The sequence below is a fragment of the Drosophila virilis genome, chromosome X, assembly GCF_030788295.1.
Source record: "Drosophila virilis strain 15010-1051.87 chromosome X, Dvir_AGI_RSII-ME, whole genome shotgun sequence".
NCBI lineage: Eukaryota > Metazoa > Arthropoda > Insecta > Diptera > Drosophilidae > Drosophila > Drosophila virilis.
The window spans coordinates 18,465,863-18,476,458 of NC_091543.1; the positions used below are offsets into that span (position 1 = coordinate 18,465,863).

Sequence of the window (10,596 nt, forward strand, 5' to 3'; positions counted from 1 at the left end):
TTATAATATAAATTAATGATTAAAATTATAAATATACCAAAATGTTTAAAGATTAATTTAAAAAATAAACATTTTCTTAACTTAACATTATCTTGCATTCAAAAAATCTACTATTTAGAAAAATAAATGGGAATAAAATATAAGCTTTGAGAATTTTCTTAATTTTACATTATCTTGTTTTGAAAAAAAATAGATTAAAATATAAGCATTAAGAATTCTCATAGTTTCACATTATCTCTGCTTTATAAGAAAATCTTCTAAAATAGCTTACTAATTATTTAACCAAAAGTTTCTACGCTTCAAATTGTTTTGATTTAAAAAAACATATATATTTTTATAAAAATGAGATTAAAATATATATCTATTGGCTGTAGAAAGATTTTGAAGCAATCAACAATATTTTGGGAAAATTGTTTTTAAATAAGAATATTTTGCACATTAACTTTCGAAAATGTTCTAAAATATTAAAAATTTGCTTAGAGTTTATAGTGTATATATGTGCTGCATGAGTTCTAAGAGTATTTTGACGGCTATTAAATATAATTAACCAAGCTGATGCCACATAATCTAACACAAGTTTCGAATTGTGTACTTCAAGAAACATAGGCAGGCTTAACGCAAAAGTTTATATGCTCGCTCGGCGTTAGGGTAGCTTAAATCCGTTATGCATAAATCCAGCTGCGTGGGCGATGGCTTTGTCGTCGGCGGCGTCGTTGGAGCGACCAATTGCGAGTGCTCAATTACTTTCAATTGTCGCTTTATCGCCACCCCAGCCACTGCCTCCATCTTCGTCTCCGTCTGCGCCCCCTTCTCCTTCTACGACTCGATCGACGTTTACTTTGTGTCGCAGCTGTGCTCAAATATAAAAGCATCGAGGCGCTCGGGTAGGTGTTTCTTTTGCCAAGACAATGCCGAGAAGCGCGCTTATCATACACTGGCTGATAGTGGCCCTGGGCATGGCTCAAGGGCCATGGACAGCAGCGGGCATGGGACGCTTTCAGACGGCGGTGCCGCCCCCGCCACGCTGGGGGGCAAACATGCAAATGCTGCGCCGGCACAACAGTATGTAATCATGGTGACACTTGAAAGATGACCAGTTGGATACTCTGCTTACAGGTGCTGCATTCGACTTTTGGACGGAGAACAGCGCGAGCAACATTTGGGAGCATTGCGGCCTCTTTGAGGGTGACATCATGCTGCATCGTGAACTGCTGCGCAATGGGCTGCTGAATGAACGACAGACTTGGCCGGATGCCGCCGTGCCGTTCTACATAGATCCGGAGGACTTCAGTGAGTAGCCAGATATAGTGCACATATATGCGATAATTGATGATTGATAGCGAACTGGCACAGCGGCCAACCAGACGATGGTTATACTGAAGGCATTCAAGGAATATCACGAACGCAGCTGCATACGCTTCCGGCCATATGAGAAGGGCGACAAGCACTGGCTGCTGATCAAGGGCAACTATTCCGGCTGCTGGTCGAGCGTCGGCCGACGCCAGGGCGGCCAAATACTCAATCTCAATACGCCCAAATGTGTCACGCACGGTGTTGTTGTCCATGAGCTGCTGCACGCACTGGGCTTCTACCATCAACAGAGCGCCACCGAGCGCGACGAGTATGTTAAGATCAACTGGGAGAACATCTTGGATGGCCATGCGCACAACTTCAACAAGTACGCCCGCACGCACATCACCAACTTTGGCGTGGAGTACGACTACCAGAGCGTTATGCACTATAGCTCCCTGGCATTCAGCAAGAATGGAAAGGCCACCATTGAGCCACTGGTAAGCAACAATAACTATCAGCAAAATTCAGTTCCGATCGCATCTATTCTCTCATCCATTATAAATCCTTTTCAATATATTAAGCCAAAAATAAACTATAGTTTGTATTTACCATTTCCATTATTTTTATATGATTCTCAAATAATACTGACACATTTGCAATGATTGTATAGCTGATTGCAAAATTCATCGCAAGTTTGTTAATCTGATTTTTTTCTATCTGATAAATGGACTTTTTGAATTTGTATTTAGCGTGAAGAGTTTTTGGATATCTTTTTTTTACTTTAGATATACAAGGTGATAAACTGCCTCAGCATATACATATCTCATTTAAATATAAATTTATATGTAGACACGTACTCACCCAAAGTCACATACGCAGAAACGAATTTTATTGTCATTTAATAGTGGTAGAAATATCCAACTATCCAACAAGTAGTAAGAAGCTGAGAAAGAGAGAGAGATAGGTGGAAAGAGGGAGGGAGAGAGATAGAGAGAGAACAGGGGAGAGCAAGAGAGAAGAAGAGAAAACTAGAGAGAGGCACACAAAGAGTAGAGAATACACAAGAGATCGAGCAGAAAAAAAAAAACACAACTTTACAAAACAATCAAATCGTGAAAACCTGTAGGGCTTACTTAAATGTTTGAGAATCGAAGAGTAGGGCATCATTTGAAAATACGTTATTTTAAATTCGCAAGGCAGCGGGAAGTAAAGTTGGTATGTTTACTATAAATAAATATACACGCATACATACATACATACATACATGTATCTACACACACACACACACATACTCTTATACATACATACATAAATACATAAATGCATAAATACATACATACATACTTAAATACATATATACATAAATACATACATACATAAATACATACATACATAAATACATACATACATAAATACATACATACATAAATACATACATACATACATACATAAATACATACATACTTAAATACATATATACATAAATAATGCATGCTATTATCATTAGGATCCGTATGCCTCACTGGGCCAGCGGCGCGGCCTGTCGGATAAGGATATTTCGAAACTAAACGAGATGTACGAGCAGGACTGTAATGGTAGCTACCTTTTGGGCTTTGATGGCTTTAGCAGCTATCTGGACGAGCTGCTCGACTACTTTCAAGGCAATTTGGAAGGTCTGTTCGGCTAGACAAGGATTAAGATTTATTAAACAAATACAAGTACAATTATTAATAAAGACTAAGCAGTTGCCTGAGCAACAAAGAAGCTGAACTGGCTAAGCTCATCCAGCGTTTGGGCGGCTTCCAGTCGCAATGATTGACACGTTTGCTGCTCGGCCAGCGCCTGGAGCGCACTCTTCAGCTCCCCACTCCAGATGCACTGTACGCCGCGCAGGCTAAAGCGTGCCAATAGCAACAGCATTTGACAGGCGCGCTGACGCAACAAATGATGGCGGCTCTGCAGCAGGACGGCGAGCTGTAGGCGCGAGTCAAATACAATTTTCTCCACCAGCTCGGCGTTCTCGGGTAGTTCACGCAAAACGCAACAGAACAATGCCAGCATGCAGCTAGCGAGTCGCACCGCGCTGCTGTCCTTAAAATCTGCAAAGCAAGGAATGGTTAAGCTTGCGTCTCACACTGTGTCCAGCCAGCTGCTCACCATGTGTAAGAAAATTTATGAACATGTCGTTGACGGCGAGTATTGCCACAGCGTCACAGAACTGGGTGAGGAACTGCTGCTGCTGATGGACCAGATGGCAAACCAGCTCGTACAGGCTGCAGGCGGTGCTCATCTCCTCGGCACTCAGATCGGAGACACTGCGCAGCGTTCGACTCAGGGAGACACCCGTGCCGGCTGGCAGTGAAGCAGCCGAGTCGGTTAGGTGGCGCTGCGAGAGAAGCAGCTTGCAGGCGTACATTAAGTTGGGCACCAGCTTGACATCAATATAAACTCCTTTTATGGCCTCCGCTACCAAATGCTGTTCGGCCAGCACAAAGGGCAGCGACAGCAGCTGCGCCACGCTCTGCAGCACCTTGGGTATGGCCTTGGAGTTTCGCAGTGGCGCCACAATTATGCTGACTAGATTGTGCTGCTTCAGCGAATCAAATTCGCCGTCCAGCAGCTCCTGTATGGAGCGATGCAAGAACGCCAGCCACTCGTCATTCTCAATGGGCGGGCTCTGAGATTCATCGCAGCTGTCCCAACCGGGCAACAGACAAGGCGGCGAATTGCTATTATAAGCCAAATAGCTTTAGAGACGTTCACTTTTAAATATGGATGCATTTACTCACTCGCTGCTCAATTTCTCGTCGTTGGTGGAATGCATCGATTGCTTCAGCTGCTGTGTCTTCCTATCCTGCAGCTGTTGTGCCTGCGATTGCTGCGTGAGCATCTCAGTTGTTTTGCGCTGCACTTCTATGTCAATGCTCTGTCCCAGGCGCAGCGAAAAGTTATCCAAATTTTGACTCAGCTTACGCTTTTCCAAATCCTTGCTACGCGACTGTTTTATATTGAGAGCCAGCTTCAGCTTCGACTTCATGGACTTGGTTGCGCTCGAAGCAGGCGCTTCGATTGCAAAATTGTCGTTCAGATGATTGAGTATCATATTGGAGTTGCCACTTACAAAGCAGGTTTGCGAATTAATCAGTGGCATGGCACCAGCTGCAGCAGCAGCTGCTGCAGTGCCGCATGGCAACTCTCTGTAGGAAATATCTGCAAATGGCACTATAAGCCGATGCACATTATCCTCAACATCGGTTTCCAGCTGCTCAATGTCACTCGGCGCAATGGCATTGATACTATCTCGCGATGTACTCAAGTTTTCATTGGCCACATCGCTCAACTTTAACGCTGCCAAGACATCGCCCAAATCTGCGCCTACATGCCTACATAAAAATTGAACGATAAGTGGAGCTGGCTACAGCACACGTTATAAACGCACCTCAATTGCTGTGATTTTTTGGTGTCCTTGGCCAGCTGGGGATTTATAAAGGGCGAAGTTTGTGCTGCCTGTACCTCGGCTATGTATAGCTTGCCCTCGACAAAAGGATGGCAAAGCAGCTGCGTCCATGAGATGCGCATGCTAGGATCCTTCTCGAGCAAGCCCTGCAAAAAGGAACGGCACTCGCTGCTCAGCGTGCTGGGCCATTTGACATCCTCGTGCTTGATCAGCTTCACCAGATGCAGTATAGAGGTTGCGCAGAACGGCGGCTGTGCCGCCATACTCTCATAGGCAATGCATCCCAGCGACCACATATCTGCCTGGTGATCGTACGGCTGCTCAGCCAGCAGCTCCGGCGCCATATAAAGCGGCGTGCCCTTTATGGAAGTCAACACATGTGTGCCCATCGTCATGTTGCGTGCCAGCCCAAAGTCGCAGAGCTTGGCGTGCATGTTTTTGTCCAACAGCACATTTTGCGGCTTTAGATCCCGATGCAGTATGCGATTCGAGTGCAGATAATAGAGCGCCGACACCAAATGACAGACAACACGCTGTGCGTGCTCCTCGGGCATGGCGCCATTAAAGGACAAATATCGATGCAAGTCCATTAGAGCGAACTCGGTGACCACGAACAAATCGAATTTGGATTCGAACGACTCCACCATTTCTATAACATGCGGATGCTTGAGACGCGCCTGAATGTCACATTCGCGACGCAGGTTCTTAAGCTCGCGATTGGAACGACCACGCTGCAAACAACGAACACGCCAATTCGTGGAATACTCATTTATTTAGCTAAGCCGGGATGCAATTGAGCTCACCTTTGATATGACTTTGATGGCCACCACTTTGTCATCGGCGCGCCGCTGGGCCTTGTACACACAGCCAAATGAGCCTTGTCCTACCAGAGAGCTAACCGCGTAGCGGTCCATTGTCACCGCAAATAGAACTCAACTTTCTACAGTAAAATGCGCTTTGAAGTGCCTTAAATTCAATAAGCTGCAGTGTGACTGCAATTTAAAAACAAAAAACTAAAGGCAAAATACCGAACACACTTCACATATCGATATCTTGTCCGAATGATAACTATTGTATCGATATATTCGGAGACATCAACACGTCAATTTATTTTCCCAAAAAAAACCAGCAAAACAAAATTAACATCAGTATGGCGCACATTTTGAACAGTACTTGATGAACATATACACAGCACATAACTATTTCTTCTTTAAGATTATTAAAATACCAAAACCGTTTATATTCGATATAAATATACCAGCATATGGCGTAATGAGTATGCTTGCACATCGATACACACAGCTGGTACAATTTTAAAAAGTCACCTGGTTTTAAAAATTGCGAAACAGCTGATTAATCTACATGGCAACGAATAAATCAGCTGTGGCAAATAATTTTGTTTACGGGTAAAAGCTGCAGGCATATCATAGGAGACACTGCTAATTTGATCAAACAGACGCCCCAAAAGTAAATAATGAATAGACGAGCCCACTAACTAGATACACGCAACACAAACGCCAGAAATATGCGCGAGCCCAATTTGTACGTAATTTTATCGCACGCGCTAATTGGTAAGTAGCATTTGTTGAAAATCGCCGGCCGCCTCAGCGGATAATACGCGGCCATTAGGCTCGGGTTTCTTTTTTCTGTATATGCACCATGTGCGCGTCATCTTTGAGACGCGCACCAACATTCGGCATCTCAACCAACTGGAGCGCGAATCGATGCTGCGCCGCGAAGATGCCCTCTATTACACATTCTACAAGAAGCTAGCCGATGGCCCAGACTTCTGGCATGGCTACGAGCAGCTAAAGAACGTAACAGACATTGAATATCCGCACAGCGTCAATGTACTCCAACGTTTCTATGTGCTGCCCGAGCTAGTTACCGCGTAAGTAATCCAATTTGCCAAGTGCACTATATCTTAATGGGCATGTGCATGACCAGACATTTATATGAATCATTGTCTCGTCACGTTTAATTTAAATTTGGAGCAAGGCGCTTTGCTTTGTTTAACTCGGCTCGTTGCAGCCTCACCAACTCACCAACGTTATATCAGAAATAAATCTTTGTTTTTGTGCTCACATTTCTACATTAATTCCTATATGACAAACATCTGCTACTCTTTCTCGACAACGAAATTATACGCTTATAATATTTGCTTACAATTGTGACAGCTGTCAACTATCATTGGGGGGAAAAATGACAGCACAGATTGGCTCAATTTCGTGCAAGGTTTTGCTTGGCAAAGCAATAAACAAGAGATCGGTTAACATTCATTCCAATACTTGAAAAGCTCATTGATGTGGAAAAACTGTTGTTCCCATATAATATAATTAGGGGAATACATACACATTGATCCGTTGGTTCTATTATGCCCTCTTAAGAGCTTTTAGGTATGCACTGTCAATTGCTAAGGTCACTTGATTTTAATTTTTTGTTTAAGATCGTTGGGGGCAAACCCGTGCGAGACCCCTGGAATTACCCATGCACATGCACAGATCTAGTGGCTCTTCTCTAAACCAATTTGATCTTTGTTTGCAGCTACTTCTTCCACATTGTGCGTGCCGGCTTTAATCCCAGCCTGCAGCCGATGCAGTTCTACTTTGAGTTCGTCTGGCTGATGGGCGGCGTCACGCTGCTGGTGCTCTACTTGTACGGCACACTGCTCAGCGAGAATGTGTTTGGTGGCATCTATGGCGTCCTCTCATATCTGATGTTCCATAGCTTTGCAGCGAAGATCTACGAACGGCCGCTGGCGCGTGAAAATTTTGCATTTCCCTTTATATTTTTGCAAATGTTTTATTTGTGCATATGCATTGGCCGTGTGCTGCACCGGCAGAAGCACACCTCGCGAATCTTTATGGTAAATAATTGTGGCTGCAAACAAGTTTTTACAATTGAATATAATCATAAATCTCTTAGGTCTGTGTAATGTCCCTGTTTACGGCGTGTGCGCTACTCTCGTGGCAGTTCTCCAACTTTATATTCACAACACAAATTATGATTGTGATGACCTCGTGGAACGTTAGCTCGATGCCAGTTGGTCTGGCGAATGCGTTTGCATTGGACTACTCGCTCTCACATTTGCTGGGCAATTGCCTGGCCTTTGTGATCTCGCACGGCAACACCCAACTGCTCTTCACCTGGCAGTTGAGCGTTGCCCTCAGCCTGTTCCTAATAACGATCGTGCGGCAGTTACGGAACCGTCGCTGCACGAACAATGTGCTGCAAGGCGACTATTTCTCATTTAAGTTAATATTGCTGGCACTGCTGTTCGCCAGCAGCATGCAGGGTAAACTGGTGGACTTGCTGAGCAAGTCAGGTCTACTTAACTGGCAGGACAATACGTATATGCACTATTGTGATCTGTGGGCCCACTGGATGCTGCAGGCCAAGGTGAACTTTGTGACCAATCTGTCTGCTTGCAATCCGCTGTATGCCCGCGTCGCCTGGTCGGAGCTGTGGCAGCTGGTCAAGACGTTGATTGTCAAGCCGTATTGCATGTACGGAGTTGTAATGCTGGCCACGTTCTTTCGTAAATGGCGCAAAAGCAATGTTATCACAAAGGCCAACCAGGAGCAGCGCGAACGCGCCCGCAACTATGTTCTGGAGGATTTTCTGGAAGAGCACCATGTGTCCATGAGCGATATGTCGAACAAACAAACGGAGCAACAGTTACAGCAATGCTTTGCTATGCTCGAGAGCTGTGACCACGACTACGAGCGCTATAAGCGCGAAAAAGCCAAAATGCAGCAAGAGCAGCCGCCGGAGCGCGATGACTTTATGCAGGACATTAAGCGCCTCAAGGCACAGATACATCGCAATAGTGACAAACAGCGCAAGGAACGCGAACAGGCTAGCGAATCCAATCTCAAAGAGACGTCTTCAATCGAAAGTGAATGTACGGCAGAAGCTGACACTGAAACGCAAGCACAAACGGCGACTGCAAAGGAAACTCAAAATGAAACCGAAACTGACGAAACGCAGCCGTGCAAAACGCCCTCCGACAAGGAGCCAGCCAACGGCAGACGCCGTCCAGCAACATCAGCGCGTCGCGACTCGGTTATACCCACGGCCAACGCTCAGATACTGAATCTGCATTATATGTACAGCTTCATGCAGATGATTGTTTTCACCCTAATTGGTCTGACGGTGCGTAAGCTATTCTTTCTTAGCTTCACTCAGGGCTGTGTGATAGCGCCGACGGTATGCTCGAAGATCTGGTACCATCGTCAACGCAACATCTTTTGGTCCGTTTCGCTAGCCGTCTTTTTGCTCAGCATGTTTGATCCCGGCATGGTGGTCAGTATAGAATTAGTTGGCCATTTGTTTACTTAACTATATTTCATAATATTTGCAGAACATACGTGAGGAATACTTTCCCACACGCTATACACAATCATCGGATGATCTGGAAAGCATGCTGGAGTGGATTAAATTAAATACAGAACGCGATGCGGTGTTTGCCGGTCCCGTTGAGATCATTGGCACCGTCCACTTAACAACCAAGCGGCCGATAGTTAATCATGCGCACCTCGAAATGCGTCAAATGGCGTAAGTCTCTAGCACTTATCAACAAAACCTAATCACAATAAAAATAAACACAAACCACTTTACAGTGAGCGCACGGAGCATGTCTACTCAGTGTACAGTCGCCAGCAATCGTCTGATATATACAATCAGTGCACACAATTGAAAATCCAATATTTAATCATATCTTTAGACGAGTGCAGCAACGAAGTGCGGTAAGAGCCATACCATTGACTATTATCTGAATGTATTATCTAATGCTTCATATATATATGTATATACGTATTTTTATCTATGTATGTATTAAACACTTGCAGGGACGACTGCGACATATTGTCAATTTGGGATGATAAGCAGCCAGCGTTTCGGAAGTATCCGCAATTTTGTCACGAGCTTTTGCATAAGAATGTGCCTAGCTTCTTAAAGGTGTACGCGAACGATAACTATGGCATCATTAAGATGTTCTCCCAAAGTGTGCAGATCAATTTGAAGCACAACAAAATGCCCGAAATGTCTATGTGAGACAGACAACAGGCCCACAAGCATATGTATGTAACTAAGGGCTAAAGGCACATGTGACTAGAATATTTTACAAGTATGATGAAATGTATTAGTGTTTAGTAGTGGGCGAGTAGGCGTACGCAAACACAGACACAGACCCTATAATTGAGATGTTGACACCAAAAACCAGCTAAAACTAAACAAATTCTTTTAAAAAATATATATACATAAATATATTTGAAACAGAATAAGAACACACACATACATATACATGTATGTATTTACCTAAACGCATTGCTTTCAAGAGGCATATGAATTTTGTTTTGTTTTAGATTTCATTTGGAAATGCATTCCCACTCCATATAAATAGAATGTATGTATGTGTGTACGGTTTAAGTTAAGTCTAGCTACGGATCCGACTAACTACTTTGCGAGTGTAGAACTTTAGGTGCTTCACTCATTTTGTGCATTAAGTTTAAGCTAAGCTTTTTACATATTAACTAATCACTAATCACACTGAGACACAGACAATCCGTTCGGCCATAGCCAATGGTTGTCAATATGTATGTATATGTATGCATTTTGTCCCGAATAAATGAGAATGATGACCTCCCAGAGTATAAATTATTTAAAAGCTATTGAAATAAAGTTGAACAAACAATTAATTTTGTTATTTTCTTTGGGAATAATAACTCCGCCACAACTGAGTTCTGGCTTACTAATAAATTGAAATTAAATTAAAATTACAAAATAAAATAAGATGACTTGATTCGAAGCAAGCGACTAACCGGCTTTAAACCGAATCAATTAGA

The 10,596-nt window shown here is 43.6% G+C and overlaps 3 protein-coding genes across 4 annotated transcripts; 2 read left to right on the forward strand and 1 right to left on the reverse strand.

The window, feature by feature from the left end:
• Positions 1 to 718: 718 nt before the first annotated feature.
• Positions 719 to 3,057, forward strand: LOC6631341 (zinc metalloproteinase nas-14). 2 transcript variants are annotated; one of them, XM_002055742.4, is made up of 4 exons: positions 719 to 1,062; positions 1,117 to 1,290; positions 1,354 to 1,790; positions 2,801 to 3,057. In XM_002055742.4, the coding sequence occupies exons 1-4, from the start codon at positions 909 to 911 to the stop codon at positions 2,978 to 2,980; spliced, it is 945 nt and encodes a 314-aa protein (XP_002055778.1). In that variant the 5' UTR covers positions 719 to 908; the 3' UTR covers positions 2,981 to 3,057. The 2 variants fall into 2 exon arrangements, with proteins under 2 accessions (XP_002055778.1, XP_015026311.1); XM_015170825.3 differs by lacking the exon at positions 719 to 1,062 and having other exon boundaries at positions 1,154 to 1,290; positions 1,341 to 1,790.
• Positions 2,972 to 5,805, reverse strand: fu (STKc_STK36 domain-containing protein fused). Its single transcript, XM_002055741.4, has 5 exons — positions 5,554 to 5,805; positions 4,733 to 5,481; positions 4,083 to 4,676; positions 3,451 to 4,022; positions 2,972 to 3,392 (listed from the first exon to the last, which is right to left on the reverse strand). The coding sequence occupies exons 1-5, from the start codon at positions 5,662 to 5,664 to the stop codon at positions 3,031 to 3,033; spliced, it is 2,388 nt and encodes a 795-aa protein (XP_002055777.1). The 5' UTR covers positions 5,665 to 5,805; the 3' UTR covers positions 2,972 to 3,030.
• A 288-nt stretch (positions 5,806 to 6,093) lies between these two features.
• LOC6631339 (C-mannosyltransferase dpy-19 homolog) lies at positions 6,094 to 10,449 on the forward strand. Its single transcript, XM_002055740.4, has 7 exons — positions 6,094 to 6,321; positions 6,380 to 6,641; positions 7,295 to 7,616; positions 7,676 to 9,055; positions 9,114 to 9,307; positions 9,373 to 9,498; positions 9,601 to 10,449. Exons 1-7 carry the CDS (start codon positions 6,276 to 6,278, stop codon positions 9,803 to 9,805), a joined length of 2,535 nt encoding a protein of 844 aa, XP_002055776.1. The 5' UTR covers positions 6,094 to 6,275; the 3' UTR covers positions 9,806 to 10,449.
• Positions 10,450 to 10,596: the final 147 nt, after the last annotated feature.

Coding starts and splice junctions, on each gene's coding strand:
- LOC6631341 (XM_002055742.4), top strand. CDS start 909: ATGCCGAGAAGCGCGCTTATCATACACTGGCTGATAGTGGCCCTGGGC. Junction 1,063..1,116: donor AATGCTGCGCCGGCACAACA/GTATGTAATCAT, acceptor CTCTGCTTACAG/GTGCTGCATTCGACTTTTGG. Junction 1,791..2,800: donor AGGCCACCATTGAGCCACTG/GTAAGCAACAAT, acceptor TATTATCATTAG/GATCCGTATGCCTCACTGGG.
- LOC6631339 (XM_002055740.4), top strand. CDS start 6,276: ATGCGCGAGCCCAATTTGTACGTAATTTTATCGCACGCGCTAATTG. Junction 6,322..6,379: donor TTTATCGCACGCGCTAATTG/GTAAGTAGCATT, acceptor CGCGGCCATTAG/GCTCGGGTTTCTTTTTTCTG. Junction 6,642..7,294: donor CTGCCCGAGCTAGTTACCGC/GTAAGTAATCCA, acceptor CTTTGTTTGCAG/CTACTTCTTCCACATTGTGC.
- fu (XM_002055741.4), bottom strand. CDS start 5,664: ATGGACCGCTACGCGGTTAGCTCTCTGGTAGGACAAGGCTCATTTGGC. Junction 5,482..5,553: donor CCATCAAAGTCATATCAAAG/GTGAGCTCAATT, acceptor CGTTGTTTGCAG/CGTGGTCGTTCCAATCGCGA. Junction 4,023..4,082: donor GACGAGAAATTGAGCAGCGA/GTGAGTAAATGC, acceptor GGCTTATAATAG/CAATTCGCCGCCTTGTCTGT.